Source organism: Agrilus planipennis, unplaced genomic scaffold, assembly GCF_000699045.2.
Source record: "Agrilus planipennis isolate EAB-ADULT unplaced genomic scaffold, Apla_2.0 scaffold25, whole genome shotgun sequence".
In the NCBI taxonomy this organism is placed as follows: Eukaryota; Metazoa; Arthropoda; class Insecta; order Coleoptera; family Buprestidae; genus Agrilus; species Agrilus planipennis.
Genome location: NW_020439112.1, coordinates 370,937 through 387,609, shown reverse-complemented (window position 1 = coordinate 387,609; position 16,673 = coordinate 370,937). Strand labels below are relative to the sequence as shown.

The 16,673-nt window shown below is 33.2% G+C and overlaps 1 protein-coding gene across 1 annotated transcript in view; it reads right to left on the bottom strand.

The window, feature by feature from the left end:
- The window catches only part of LOC108738083 (transient receptor potential cation channel trpm), a 35,078-nt gene extending 31,957 nt beyond the window's left edge, over window positions 1-3,121 (bottom strand). Inside the window, 2 exon segments of the mRNA XM_025977572.1 lie at window positions 386-468; window positions 2,863-3,121. Coding sequence (XP_025833357.1) covers window positions 386-468; window positions 2,863-2,967 — 188 coding nt within the window. The 5' untranslated portion in view covers window positions 2,968-3,121.
- Window positions 3,122-16,673: the final 13,552 nt, after the last annotated feature.

Genomic DNA, 16,673 nt, shown 5'->3' with positions numbered 1-16,673 from the left:
GCATAAACCGCTTCTACGTCTTCAACATTATATCAGATGATATAATGCATGTAAACCTGCTCTATTACAGTTTTTAACGACTTTTAACTAGTATTGAAATAATTTTGTTTAATTTAAAAACATAAATTAATGATAGGTACTAAAAATTTACAGCGATTACCTACGTATAAATATGAACATATATATACATATTACACATTTTGTGTAAACACTAAACCTGTATAAACCAAATATTTGCTTATATTATCATGGTTCTAACGCAATTTTTCACTTTTTTGACGTCACTGCGTCTATCACAAGAAATTTTAACTTATTACGAAACTATGAATTTGAACTTTGCCCTCCTTATTAACTTACAAACTAGTGAGCATAAAGTATTTTTTACCTGAGTTCATCTTTGGGATCCTGAATAAATTTGCAACATTCCCGTTTCTGGAAGTTTGCTTCTATCCAACTCCTTGCGGGAAGCTGCAACAAAATGTGTCACATAAATCATCTCTCTAATACACTTACAACACAATCTCGCAAATTGCTACTGAATGTCAGAACTAAAACTTGAACGTAAGTTTGAATAGCAGGAAATCTAAATTAGTTGCATTATCTAAACACAATATCAACTCTTTAGCTACAAACTACATGTTTTTCGGGAAAACATCATAGGAAAAGAGACATTTCCAGTTTTACATTATATACTGTAGCGACCACGAGCATGATTGTGTGCGATCGGGCATACGTGTGTGTGAGCGGCTTATCGATTCGCCGACTAGCCGCTGCAAACGTGTGTGTCGTACCTGCGTTCCGGGAAAGCAATTAAACCGTTCAAAGAAAACGAGACTTCTCTGGACGGCTGGAGAATGTTCCCGAAAGAAGGCAAGGGAGTATAAAAAGGAAGAGACGATAGCCGAAGTGGAGTAGAAATAAATAGAACAGTGAATAGTAACAGTAGTGTAAATAACTAGAATAATTACCTAAGTTTAGTGAATAATTTAACAGTGTTTTTAAGTTCAACAATAATTAGTGTAAATAAATAATTTTCTTCTTAAAATTTAATTTGTTAAACCCACAAACATTACAATACGTATCTAAACTACAAGCGAGTTTTTAGAAATGTTCTGTAATAGGTACATTTTTCGACGTTTCTTTTTAACTTCTCCAATTCTTCAACTAAGGTTATGACAAAGTTAATTTAATTATGTATTTTCTTTTGTATTCATTAGTACTGGCTTTTTTAATATCATTTTACAGATTCCAACTTAAAAATTTGATACAACGTAATTTTATTGTCTGAAACCGAACACATTTTTTTTAATTAAATTTTGAATATATAAAAACGCGAAGGGTTCGCCAATTGTCTTATCACCTTGTATCATTTATTAATTGTACGTACAAAAGCTGTAATTAAGAAATATTATTTTCTAGCTGTAAATAAACCTCTTTCTGTTGAATTAAAACAAATTGTTTCCGAAAAATAATTATCCTCTTCGTAGAAATATAAAATTACTTCAACTCTGACATTCAAATATTAAGCAATGATAAAAGTTTCCTTCAACGGCTTTGCTGTAGATTCAATTAAGAGCAAGCGTCTGTAAACTGAATATTAATGTTGAATATTGCAACTTTAAATCTGTCTAAATTTTAATGTTAGAGTTGACGGAAATTTGAAGGAACATAACATTTTTGAATCACAAACTTTAAACTTTTCTATTAGTGTAATTGTTAAACTTTATTATATGTCATGATTTAATAATTTGCAAAAATATTAGGAATGAAGAATCTATAGTGTTTTGAGTTTCTTATTTTAAGCTAATAGATTCCTTCATCATGAAAAGCTTTAATATTAATTAAAATAACGGTTACAAGAGTTATACAGTGATTTTATTGAAACAAATTGAAAAAGATTTATTGTGTCTATAAGATAACATAAACTTGATCGGTTAATTCCTTTTAAAAGGTTATCACCATTATAGGATCGTTAGTCCTAAGACCGATTGGATCTCCACTGTTTTCTATCCTGAGCTAATCTTCGCATTTTCCTTAACCATTTATGAGCAGTAATCTAAACTAACTCTACTCCTCTTNGATGATGACTTATTTTAAGCTAATAGATTCCTTCATCATGAAAAGTTTTAAATATTAATTAAAATAACGGTTACAAGAGTTATACAGTGGTTTTATTGAAACAAATTGAAAAAGATTTATTGTGTCTATAAGATAACATAAACTTGATCGGTTAATTCATTTTAAAAGGTTATCATCATGATCCATTATAGGATCGTTAATCCTAAGACCGATTGGATCTCCACTGTTTCCTATCCCGAGCTAATCTTCGCATTTTCCTTAACCATTTATGAACAGTAATCTAATCTAACTCTACTCCTCTTAACTCCTGTTTCTGACGCTAATATGTCTTTAACTAGCCCTTTATGCCTGAGAAGGTGTCCTACCAACCTATCTCATTGACTTCTATAGAGTTGCTACTATTTATGTTACTTCAAAAGGTTATAGGTTTTTGTTGGACAAATAGAATATTTTAGGTATAACATAAGAAAGATTTTAATATGTTTTCCTACTTCAAAAGAAAACACATTGACTTTCCTCAAAGACAAATAATAACCAATTTGAAGGACGAGGTTTCAAAAGCATTTTGTTTTCTTAACCTTATGTCTGGCGGTCTCAGAAATATACATATATTATTACAGAAAACTTATACTCCTTAAAATTATAAAGTAAATAGGAGCTAACAGATCTCTATCTACTTAAAGTTTATAGTAAAGATGATCTCATATTTATGTTTGTGTTAATGTTATAAATTTTTGACTTAAAAACCTTCAATTTTAAAAAACAAAAGAAACCATTACATACCCTTTCATTTGTTTCAAGATAGCACAACAATTTTTTTGGATTAAGTTCCTGTAAACTGTCACCGAGAGCTTGAGAAAGTCTGGTGAAATTTTTCGTCAGGGTCATTATGCCATTGGTTCAAATGGAAACGTTTCACACTGCATTAATTAACACCATATCTTACATATCTACATATTAATAGTATCACTAGCTCCAAGAACACGAAAGTATCATATTCTAAAATAATATCAGTCGCAGACTACAATAAGAGACTAAATATGATGAGCGACAATTATCTACACGCGTACATTTACATTTGTCTCATGTTATCTGTATCTCTTTTCGGCTTATCATTTGTAAAAACAATTCTTCAACAAACAATAAAATACCGACCGAGTGCTACTGGAGATTTGTTCGACAAACGTTACATACGATTGGTAAATTAATCTGGACGCATCTGGAGAGACTAAATGAAAATAAATTGTGAACCGTTAAAACCAATTAGCGAAGTTATTAATTTAGAATAGTCGTTACGTTCTATATTTCTTTTCAAACTAAGAAAGATAGATTGAATACAGGAAGGAGAACCGCTCGAAAATTTTCCACGATGCGTATGAAATAAATAATAATAAGAGTAATAAAAGCTGTGAAAACTGCGTTAATAAATAAAATGCAATTGAAAACAGGAAAGAGTTGGTCGAGAAATTTCCATGCGTCAAAAATGTTAACTGCAATTGTACAGAGGAGAATGGAAAAAAGTGCGGAAGAACTATTAGGGGAAGATCAATTTGGGTTTAGAAGAAATAGAGGAACGCGGGAGGTCATTCTAGCATTAAGGGTAAAAATAGAGAAAACGATTGAAAAAGGAATGAACGCGTACATAGGATTTGTAGGTTCACAAAAAGCATTTGACAATGTTAACTGGGACAAGATGTTAAATATAATTGAAAATGTAGGGATGAGTTACAGAAGTAGAAGAGTGATACTTCGTTTGTATAAAGAGCAACAGGCAAGTTATAGAGCTGGAGTAGCAACGTAGAGAAGTAAATATTAGGAAAGGAGTTAGACAAGGATGTACACTGTCACCGCTACTTTTAAAATCTATATATCGAAGACGCGATCAACATCATTAAAGACAATACAACTGTAGGGAGAGATATACAGGGGAAAAAGATTAGTATGCTTAGATTTGCAGATGAAATAGCAGTATTAGCTTCTAGCAAGGAGGAGTTAGAGATAGCTTTAAATAAAATGGAATCGGTATAGACAAAACAGTGTTGTATGAAAATAAATAAAAATAAAATAAAAATACTGGTATGCAAAGGAAGAAAAAGTAGGGAAAAAGCGAATGTAAAGATAGGAGACGAAAGATTAGAAGGCTGACTTTACGTATTTTAAGAAGTCAGGTAAGTTAGGACGGAAGGAGATATAAAGCAGAGGATAGAACAGAGAAATTCGAAAATGATTGTTGAAGGTGTATGTTTGGAGAGCGGCGCTGTACGGGTGCGAAACATGAATGGTGGGTGCGACAGAAAAAAGGTTAGAAGCGTTCGAAATGTGATGTTACCGGCGAATGATGAGGATACCGTGGATAGAGAAGGTTAGAAATGAAGAGGTATTAGAAGGAATAGGAGAACAGAGGACTCTATGAAAGCCAATAAAAAATAGACGAGATACGTTGGTAGGACACCTTCTCAGGCATGAAGGTCTAGTCAGAGACATATTAGAGGAAGAAACAGGAGTTAGGAGGGGTAGAGGTAGACCTAGGTTGGATTACTGTTCGCAAATAGTTAAGGATGTAGGATGTTTTAGTTTTAAGGAAATGCGAAGATTAGCTCAGGATAGGAAAGAGTGGAGTCTTAGAACTGACGACCTTATGAAGATGATGATGATGATATTAATAGCGTTTGCTTGATCTTCGTATATTAGTTTCTTATGACATTTTTGTGTGCCTGCAACATCATAAGTAACTTTTCAATCCTACAGCGGTTAAATTATAATCTGTTTTGGTTTTTACTTTTTTTAAACTTTCCTTTTGGTTGTGTGCTTCTTTACCGTGAAATGGAATTGCGAATTTGTGAACTCAGCGATTCGTACAGGTCCATGTCAATAATAAGTACAGTCTCCAGGGAAAACTACAAGGAGCTCTTATTCCTCAAAGGAATTGTAATAATATCCTACTTGATTTCTAAAAGTAAACAATGTACCTCTCTCTGTGTTTACAAAAAGAAATTCTGTTCCCCGTTTATTTCTTATTTGTGTTCTACTTTGAAGGAGACGAGATACCTGTATGTACACGTAAAGTAAGTACATGTTATAAATAAGAATGATGCATAGAGAAAATAAAAATTATCCTACCAGGAATTCAATTTATTATTGTTATATAAACAAACAATAATTATACTACTGGCCAGACAATAGTGAAGGGCAAGTAAATCTAGCCGTAAGTTTGGTCGTCATTAAACGCGAAGGCCAATAACAATTAGATACAATTAGCTAAAATACAGCAATTGCAAAATATTTATTAGTAAGCATTTAAATGAAAAGGCTCTCACGGTCAACATTATTCGAACTCTCTCTGGACTCTCTGGACTTCGGCCATTAATCACAAAAATTCATTCGTTCTCATAAAAGGCAAACTAAAAATACTGATATTTGTTTTCATTTTAACTTGCGTAAATTCGATCTTTTTGAATATACATTCCTTCTTTTATCCTTCAGGAATTACCTATTTTATCACTAGCTTATTAACATAACTAAATTATGACTATATTTTGCCAGAAAATTTTCCTTAGCTAGAGAGTGAATTACATTTTGATTACAACCCTAAATCCAGCCCTGGTTCTGACTTTATCCCTTAATCCTTCTCAAACTGACTAGCGTCTAGAGGATGTGATAGAATATATCCCGATCAGTCCCCAATGGAACGATTACAGGAAGGAAACACGTTATCGGGAAACGGGTTTGTAAAAAGTAATTTAAATTTTAGCTTCTTCGAGACCTTTTTGTTTCCAGTATAGTTTCAAGGGTTAGGGGGAAAGGCTCTTATCATAATCAGTTTAAGGTGAACAGTCATCTAATCTAGGTTTACCTCTACTCCTCTTAACTCCTGTTTCTGCTTCTAATATGTCTCCAACTTGCCCTTTATGCCTGAGGTGTTCTACCAAATTATCTCGTCAATTTCTTATTGATTTCACTCTTTAATAGAAAGAAATTTCTTCCCGTGCATACCAGTATTTTTGTTTTACTTTATTTTATTTTCATACGACACTATTTTCTCAACATCGCTTCCCTTTTATTTAAGTCCTCCTTGTAAAAGTTCGGTAAATGTCTAGATGATGGCCCCCACCCCCTTCGGGGTGGGTGGGATCGAAAGAAGAGGTCTCCCCCACCACTGTACCATAAAAAGTTCGTGGCGGTCTCACCCCCATAAGAAGTTATGGGGGTTAGATGGGGGGTAGGGGGATCGGAATCGAAAGAGGGTAGGGGAATTGAAAGAAGGTGGCCGCCTGAGTAAAACCCCATAAAAAATTTGCGGCGGTCTCACCCCCATAAAAAGTTATGGGGGTTGAAAGTTGATTATTTTGACAATTTTTATACACTATAATTCAAATAAAATTCAATAAAAAAATTATTTTCAAGCGGATGGAGGTGGGGGATCGAAAGAGGGTGGTCACTTGAACAAAACCCGATAACCTAACCTAACCTAACCTAACCTACCCTATTGATAAAGATATTTAAATAATGTTTTATATAACTTTCTCAATATTTTTATGTATTTTTCATTAGTTTTACCTTTGAATATTGTTTAAGAATGATTATATAAATATTTACATGCCCAGAAATGTATAAAAATTGGCATATTTATTAACTTTAAATCCTCATAACTTTTTATGAGGGTGAGATCGCCACGAACTTTTTATGGTGGAGTGGTGGGGGAGATCCCCTCTTTCGATCCCCCCACCCCCTTTGGTGTGGGGGCCATCATCTAGACCTTTACCACGGAATAATGTTTAAGAATGACTATATAAATATTTACATGCCTAGAAATGTATAAAAATTGGCATATTTATTAACTTTGAACCCCTATAACTTTGTATGGGGGTGAGACCGCCACGAACTTTTTATGGTGGGGGAGACCTCCTTCTTCGATCCCCCCATCCCCACCCCCGAAGGGGCCATCATCTAGACCTTTACCAAAAGTTCTTCAAAATTTTGTAATAACTATGGATTTATATATTATTTATGTCCTTGTTGTGGTCCTCTGTTATTACTTAAATTTCTAATCTGATTTGCGGTTACAGAGATAAAAAGATAAATCCACAAAATTTACGAATTTTCTGGTGAACAGACTGTAATCGAAAGTTTGCGTGCTTAGTATGTATGTAATTACAAACGCTACCACAGGCGACAATTTATTATTTAGCCAGTGTAAGAGGCATGTAATTAACAAGTCACTTTGGTTGTAAAATGGGACAAGTGAAGCATGGCTGTATTGCAAGTCATACATAGCGTAAAGCTGTACATCAAACATTATCAAACGTGTTCGTGCTAATGTCAGGAGTTCTATACAGATAAGGAAAGATGTTTACCGAACATATTAGAAATTCTACATTACACATGTCCTGAACTAACTGAAATGTCTTTTGAATAAAGCTAAATATCCCTCAAAAGCTCTAAAGTGAATTTGTTGGGCTTATATGGCTAAAGGTATTTGCAAGAATTTCCCAATACGTAACACGTTGTATTTTTCAAGAGATGATTTCGTCTTTTGATGCAGGGATATTTTGAATATGAAATTATTTCCGACTATACGATAGTTTCGGACAATTTCAGTTACAAATATTAGATTTTTAAGGATTAGTAAAAAGAATATGCAAATCATATCTATTACTTATTTAACTCATTATACGTAATATGAAATATTATTATTCTGAAAATTAATTTCTGAATTTTCACCCACTACAGATAACCTCAAATTAATGAGGGAAAAACTGTTGCTGTTGTTACACCCCCGCCGGGAATCGAACCCGGGACCTTTGGCATTACGAGAGATCGTAGCTTTGTGGTCAGAGCATTGGTGCGTAAAGCCAAAGTTCCTGAGTTCGATTCCCGGCGGGGGTGTGACAGCAGCAACAATTTTTTCCTCATTAATTTGAGGTAGCGTGTAGTGGGTGAAAATTGAGAAATGAATTTTCAGAATAATATTTCATATTACTCACTAACTAACTCACTCCTAAAAGAGGTCTAAATTGTATGTATGTTTAATCATTATACGTAGATTAAATAAGTAAGTTTTAAGTAGGTAATAGACCTTGTAACTCTGGAAGTTCGACGTAATAGTGCAAATTTCATCGGGGATACGAGTTCATCCCTGAATTAAATCACAAAATTAAATCCATGAACCTGAGGAGTTATTTTCTTTAAAATTAAAGAAGATTGAAATTGTAGTACTGAATTAACTTTGAAAAAAAAAACGAGTAAACATTCATAGACTACCTGTTCCATTTCATTGTTTTTATCTATGAACGTTAACTTCAAAATTAAAGAGAAGATTGAAATTGTAGGACTAAAAAAAAGGAGTAAACATTTACAGACCATTCGTTTCATTTTGATTGTTTTTGAGATATTAAATCAATTTCGTAGCATACATTTTTTAGTAGTAACCCGAAAAATTTCTCCTTCGATTCAAGGACTGCCACTAAAAAAATCTCTAACCTTATGATGAGGACGATACAGATCTGCCAATTCCGCATTTTTGAAGCTAAGGGACAAAATAATAAATTATGAACAGAAAACCGATTTTATCGAGATTTTTCACGTTCAGGTGAACAATTTTTCTGACAAACCGAATAAAGTGTAACATGTTTCCGGTTCATACACATATACACACTTTCTTTTCGATTCAAAAAAGTCAGACGACATTTCGTTATGTTTTATGTGATATTGGAAAACGATCGACAGCTCTAAATTGGTTACTTCCACCAAGTATTCTACGTAATGCCACTTTTTTATGTTTTATTTTACAGTAAACTTAATTATTTCCACCATTGTAAAAAAAACCCCAAAATATGTAGATTTTTTTGTTCCACATTTCTCTACACCTAATATTTAATTTGCATTAACTAGCTAGAGTTACTTTAAGTGTTACAATTTTTATTTGTTGCAAATTTTTACGAATTATAGTTAAAAATTTTGAAATAGTAGTTAACTGAAGCATTTACTGAAGCGAGGATTTCCAAAAAATATACGAAATAAGGCAGATCTTTAACTAAAAAGAAAAAATCTTGAGAAATTTGTCAACTTGGGCGAAACATTAGCTGTAATTTTATTACATAAATAAATCACTTTTAACCACCCTGTGGCTTTGATTTTAAACAGGGAAAGAATAGTTAACAGAATATACTTCCTACAAACACCGAGTACCCGGTTCGGGTCTGACAATTTTTTTAGGATCCCGGAGGCACAGCTAATGCGGGGTACCGGATTCAAACAAAATTACTATCCAGTGCATCTTTAGTCCACAAATTGTTCATCATGATCAGTGATCTAATTTATTTGAAATACTTGCATTTAAAATGCGAATATAAAATAAAAAATATCTATTTTTATCTTGCATTTAAATACTTTTTTGAGAAAAGCATTTTGTATTTTATTTAAAGTACTTTTTGAATTAATTTTGCTCACATTGACTTTTGATGGTATTAGACCTTTAAAAAAAGGGACAAAGAGACATTCCATGAATGCCTTCTAATTCTTTAACTGAAAAGAGCCCAAAAGAATTCTAAACTCTTTGGAAATGGATAATCTATAATATTGGCTTTCAGGTTCAATGTCATGGTCCACGGAATTTTCGGAAGTTCAAATTGGTATCAGCACCACTTATCATTCTATGAATTTTGATAAAACACCCTACAAAACAATGTCGAATTGATATACGACAGCTGTGTAAAACTGAAACCTGTAAGATATTGTGGTGTGTTAATAATAATTCAAAATTCTTAGAAAACGATTCGAAAAACATCACTTATTAGATGAACCCAAAGCTAAAGAAACTATGAATTCCATTTCTTTCTCTTATTATAATGTATAAAAGATCAGAAACAAAACGGGGTTGTAAATATTTTGATATAAAATGATTGATGTTAATTTTACATCAATGAAGTTATTTGCAATCCTATCTTGGCTCTGATCTTTCACATTAAACATACTATTTTGGCATAAGTATCTTTTTTTCTAATTAATACGGGTAACAAAGGCAAACAAGGAAGCATATAGATGAATTATTTGTTGCTAAACTGAAGAAACTATAACATAAATATAGAAAAAGTATATCTCAATCACTTCGAACAGAAAAATATGAATCATACTTAATCTTCGCAGCTGGTGATGTAGTGCAAACACCACTATTAGTCTAGAAAATATTTAAAAAATGAGCAAGGTTTTCTTAAAAAATATTTTATACTTATACAGAATATTACTTAAAAGAAGCACTACAAAAGCACTATTTTGAAAATACGTATTTTGCATTTAGCATTTGGAATACAAACGGGAAATCTATTTTGTATTTTACATTTGAAATAACAAATCAAAAAAGTAGTTGCATTTTGTATTTAAATACTTTTAAAAAACATTTTGCACACAGTACTCGTACATCTACATCAATGTAACGAAGCCAGAGAAACAAAGCAAATTTATTTGGCATTTACATCAACTCTTCACGATAGATATCTACGCGACATTTCCAATTAACACCTAGTTGTGCTGTTTTGAACAAAATGCTGCGATTACTTCCAAAGCGTGTCGAATTTTACGTAACACTGCTGCACACGATCGACGAATCGATGATGAAGCTGAAATTGAATTTACAACAAACAAAGGTAAAAAAAGGTTTCCATTTTCGACCGTGCATATGGAGCGAAAGCTGAGGATGTGTGTGCGAAAATTATAGGCGAAACGTTGGACAGATGGATCGGTGCAAGTATGATTAAGGATTCAAATAAATGATTTTCATTTCCTTCGGATATTGGACATCATCATGAAAAAATAAATTGAAATATCAGACGACTTTTCTCTCCCACGAGGATAATACACACACACATACACACATATATATATATATATATATACATATAAAAAATGATATTAGACGACTGTTTTATTGGAGGAAAAATCATGTGAGAGAAACGGGTCATATTTCTCTTCACGATTCCCATAAAGAAGCTTATGTTCTGTATTATATTTTTTCTTTTCGCAAGACAAAACGTTTAACGACTTTTGAGATATCTGCTTTATGAAGTAGTTAATTGGGTTAACTGTTTTTGTCCATAACAATTCCGATATAACTTTGTGTGATCGTATTTTATTATAACATTTTGTTAAATTTTGGTATGTATGTATTATATCAGCGACGTTATTATATACTAATGGGCCGTTGGTTTTTCCGACACTTTTACAAAGAAAATTAATTAAACGCTAGAGGATCCTGATGCCGGTGTTTTTATTCATCATCATAAGGTCGTCAGTCCTAAGACTGGTTGGACACGCACCTCCACTCTTTCCTATCTTAAGCTAGACTTCGCATTTTCCTAAAACTAGAACAACTCATATCCTTAACTGTTTGAGAACAGTCATCTAATCTAGATCTACCTCTACCCCTCCTAACTCCTGTTTCTGCCTCTGATATGTCCCTAACTAGACCATCATGCCTTAGGTGTCCTAGTAATCTATCTCGTCTATTTTTTATTGACTTCCATAGAATCCTCTGTTCTCCTATTCTTTCTAATACCTCTTCATTTCTAACCTTCTTTATCCACGGTATCCCCAACATTCGCCTGTAACACCACGTTTTGAACGCTTCTAACATTTTCTTTTCCATTGCGTCCACCGTCTATGTTTCACAGCCGTACAGCACCGAGCTCCAAACATCCACCTTTAACGATCTTTTTCGAATTTATAAATTAATCGTTCGTGAGCATAGAAGTGACATCTTTTTATTGAAAGCGACTCGACCCTGCGCTATTCTCTGCTTTATATCCCTACTACTCCTTCTGTCCTGACTTATCTGACTTTCTAGATACCCAAAATCGGCCACTTCTAATCTTTCGTCTCCTGTCTTGACATTCGCTCTTTCGCTACTTTTTCTTCCCTTGCATACCAGTATTTTTGTTTTACTTTTATTTATTTTCATCCAATACTGTTTTGACAATACCGTTTCTATTTTATTTAAACCTATCTCTAACTCCTCCTTGGTAGATGCTAATACTGCTATATCATCTGCAAATCTAAGCATACTAATTTTTTGTCCCTCTATATCCATCCCTACAGTTGCACTTTGATGACGTTGATCACCAACACGAGCAATAATAATTTTTAAGTATAACAAAAAAACTTACCTAACGAAAATTGGCGGATTAGATTGTTTTGGGATAAATGGTTTGTCCTAATTAATATTATTTACCGATGACTACACTGAATTATTTAATATCTCCATATAGTTGTTATGTTTTTTCTTGTAAACAAGAATACATCAGCCGAACTGTTACAATTTGTGTCGCTTGTTGGCATATCAGGTTTTGATTATCGATAACTTATTTGTATGATCTTGTTGGACTTTTAGTGTTTCAAAGGTATCAACTCAATCCCCTCGCTAAAAATCCGCCAAGAAGTAAAACATCATTGGTTTAGTATTTAAAGGACTCTTTGAACGGCTTAATGTGGTTTGGGACCTTGGTGAGGGTTAATAGAAAGTTCACCAGAACGAAGACATGAACCTTTAACCGTAGTGGCTTTGCCCGAGTACCCGACATCACCTGTACCCGGCAAAATTACTATTCGGTGCACCTCTACTATAAAAACTATTATGGAATTAACTTCTTGAATACAAATCGAAAAGGATATCAAAAACGCAGTCAAAACCAAATTACTCGTGCATCTGAAGAATCATTGTACCTCCACTGGGACGGTTTAAACCGTATAAAGAGATTTTCAACTAGGTACCTATACTTTTTCTCGTTAAAGCAACAGCTTTCGAGTTGGTTGGAGTTGAAAAGTAATTTAAACAAATTTCCGACACGGTGCTCCAATACGCGTAGAGAAATGTTTGCCAGAGGGAATCCGAGTTTAACCAAAGGATCAACAGGACTTTTAATGACGAATAGTTTCGTACTGTCTCTCGACAAAGACCCTTCACCGGCAGAGGTGAAGCAGGGGAAGTTATGCGATACAGCAGGATTAAAATTATATTAATGGAAAACGCAGGTCGCAGAATTGCGAGATGTTTAATTTGATGATACGCAAAAATAGAAGAAATCGCTGACTTAGGGAGAGTCAGGTTAGAAATGGTGACAAAAACAGAGAGAATTATTGGGATCCGTCAAATGGGAGGAGCCTAAAAACATGGCGCCGATTAGGGAAAATTTATCGTAGTTCCTATAGTGTACCGTGCAATTTCCAAGTTTTTAAATTAGGATAAAATGATAAGTATTGACACAATATGTGATTGGATTGACACAAAGCTTCGGAAAGGAAATTTCGTTGAAGGTGAGCGTGTTTTTAATGCCAATCACATTATAAAATTCGGAAACAACAAATCCGGAAGTTAGCCTTAAAATTCCGTCAAGTTTACTGCCTACTTTTTACAAACATCGGATTTAAAAAGTGATTCACGTTATATAATTGGTGAGGTGATTCTGGGTGATTTAAGCAATATCATATCAATGACTTGCACGTGCAAAGCCGATTTAAGAGAACGTTGCAAACACATTATTGCAACTTTGTTGTATTGCAGCAGGTAGGTTCTTAACCTCAAAATACTTATATCGTATCATTAGAATTGTGTTAAATCAATTACACAGGAATAAATAATTTCTCACTTTATAATTTTAGTATGATTCTAGTTTTAAATATTAAGGTTATGGCTGATGGTAAATACTTGCTGAAATATAATCATGTGCATTAAAATGACGTGAACAAATTTTTATTCCGGAATTCACTTCTTTGATACCTACTGCTTTCATCCAAGCTTCTATTAGTTTACTTTTTTCTCTAATTTTCCGAATATATTTTTTACATATATAAAACGGTTAGTTTTTATTGGAAAGTAGTTAATGTAGGTGAAGAGTGAAGATCTATGTCTGAAGTGCTATTGCAGCTTTTCACTGAACATATTAACTTTTTATTTGATTTAACTTTAGAAGAAAACTTCGTCGACTCCATCATCAAAAAAATTTTTACATTTTTAACGTGTTTTATTATTTTAATAAACAATTTTACAATTTGCGTGCACAGTTCCTATGTAAATTTTTCCCTCATTCGAGTTATAAATTTTGCCACCAGATGGTGTATGCCCATTTGACGGATCCCAATAGTTGTCAATAAAAAATAGACCTTCTTAGGTTTTTTTACAAGAAATGACAATTTTTCGGGATTTCTGCAATAATAAATTGGCAAAATTAATCAAACCGCGAGTCAAATTAAAGGTTTTTAATTTCTCTACAACTTTCTTTCTAAAAAGCATACCTTGCCTTCTAAATATAAAAACCTTTGTAATTCCCCCATTTGTTAACGCACAATTTTTCGAAATCTAAAAATATACAGGAATGCTTAACTTTTCCAAGGCTACAACAAGGAACAACTCCCGTCCGGTAATAAATTAATGTCGGAAAAATTCTCTACCGACTTGACATGAGTGTAACAAAAAGGTGTAATTTTTTTAATTGATTTTCACCACTCTATATATTCTCTCAAATCTTTCGATTCTTGTAGGTAATTTTATTTTAATGTAGCCTTTATTAGTTAATTTATTTCACTATCAAACCGTTATTGTGCTTTAAAAAGTTTCGTGAGATCAACAGTCGGTACATCACCTTCCTTTAAACACTGTTATTACGATATGAACGTTATCAGAGTGTGCACCCTACTTTGGAGGAGAGATAAAATTAAAATGGGTTCCGTTCCGGCAGCCAAAAAGCCTAGCGCCTGAAAATTGCCTTTGCGAAACTTTTCCAACTTAAATGACTTTTTCAGTTAAATGGAAGCTGCATTTTGAAGTAATAATAAGCCAGCAGCTCTGTATGTATATTTCCTCGTCTTCTTCCACCTTTCAAATAAAACTCCCTTTTAATGGTAATCGGGAGACACATCCCGAGACAAAACCGTGGAAAATTGAAAAACTACTTAATGTTCTAGGTCAAAAAGTACTTAAAATACGCCAATTGGAGGGATTGATTTTGAAAATTTCTTTTTAGTTTTATTATTTTGACGTTTGGTCTTTATCTCCTACAATAATTATTACGATATTTTTCATTTATATAAAGTTATTAAAGTTTTCATATACTTGGACGACAAAGACGGCTTTAATGGACCCAACTATGGGCGTTGTTGTATAGGGGGGCAGTTTCCACTTCTGCCTCATCGTAAAATAAGCAACAGTCGTGAGCAATTTCAGTTGTCTCAGAGGGTCAAGTCACAAAAGAGAAAAAATAATATCATAGTGTGAAAATACCCACGAACTTAGCAAATTTCTTTACCTAATTAAACTAATTGTAAAATAAATCGTTTGAATTTTTATAATTGATTATCGAGCAAATTTTGTAAAACTTTGGGCTCAGTATTGGCAAGTATTCATACACAATTATAGCATTTATTATTCCTATATTAACTATACGTCTAGTACCATTATGTAAACAAAATAATTTGTTCCGTTTTAGTACCACCATGTACGAGACCATGTCACTCATTCTAACGTGTCCTTAGCAAATTAAAACAGATTCTTCCACGAAATAGCAATAATGAACTAATATAATAACGAATGTACCGAGAACGTCTTTAATAAATTTTATCAAGCACTTAGCGACTCATAAAGATTGGATAGTAGAAGGCAATTATCACAGGTTCAATAATTTAGTTTGAATTACTCATAAAAGTTTCTATGAATAATTCTGTATTTAGGTACAATATCAGATAAATAAATTTAGCAAACATTTACGTCATTTAAACATACAAATTTTCGAAAACTTATTATCAAATGTGTAGGTACTTTAGGGTAGTCCTTATGAAGGACATGTCTTAATTTTTATCAGTTAAGCAACTGAAACGTCTCGAAATATGTCAAATATTAATACTAGCCCGACCGTCTCCGGCACGGTCAAAATTTTAAATGAAAAACTACATGAACTTTTCGGAATTTTGAAATGTTTTGAAAAATACGACAAATACGACATTGTACATACAAAAATGTCTGCGACACTTAACTGGTTAATAAAATTAAGAAATTATCTCCATATGGACTTTCTTTCTGCCTATTTCAAATCGAAAAAGATAGAATATTTATTATACGGCTTGGATATATAGGTATTGCCAAAAAGTTTGAAAAAGAATAAGAAACGGATCTTAACTCTAGCCTGGCGAGTTTGGCACAAGTTCAACGATGTTCAGAGAAGAGATAATTTAAAAAAAAACAGAGACGAGGACCCAAATAATGAGATTTACCTTCTTCTTTGGTGAAAACATGGTTTTAAAGTCCACCATTTTTTAACCGTGGCACAACACCAGACGAACATTCACAATCGCGGTTGTTAAAAAAACAAATTAGACTAAACTCTCTTGTACGACGTCGCGGTGTAGACAGAGTTGTTCGCAAATCGGGATCTAATTTGAGACAGTATTATCCGTTACCACGTGGAGACTTTTATCATTAGCCAACAAGTATCGTTACGTAAAACGTAATGCGACATTGGTAGGTATCAAATATTTACCATTGAAATTAGTGCAGTTAGAAAAACGGCTCAAGGCAAGGCAACGAATCCACTTTACCTTTGTATGAGACACTA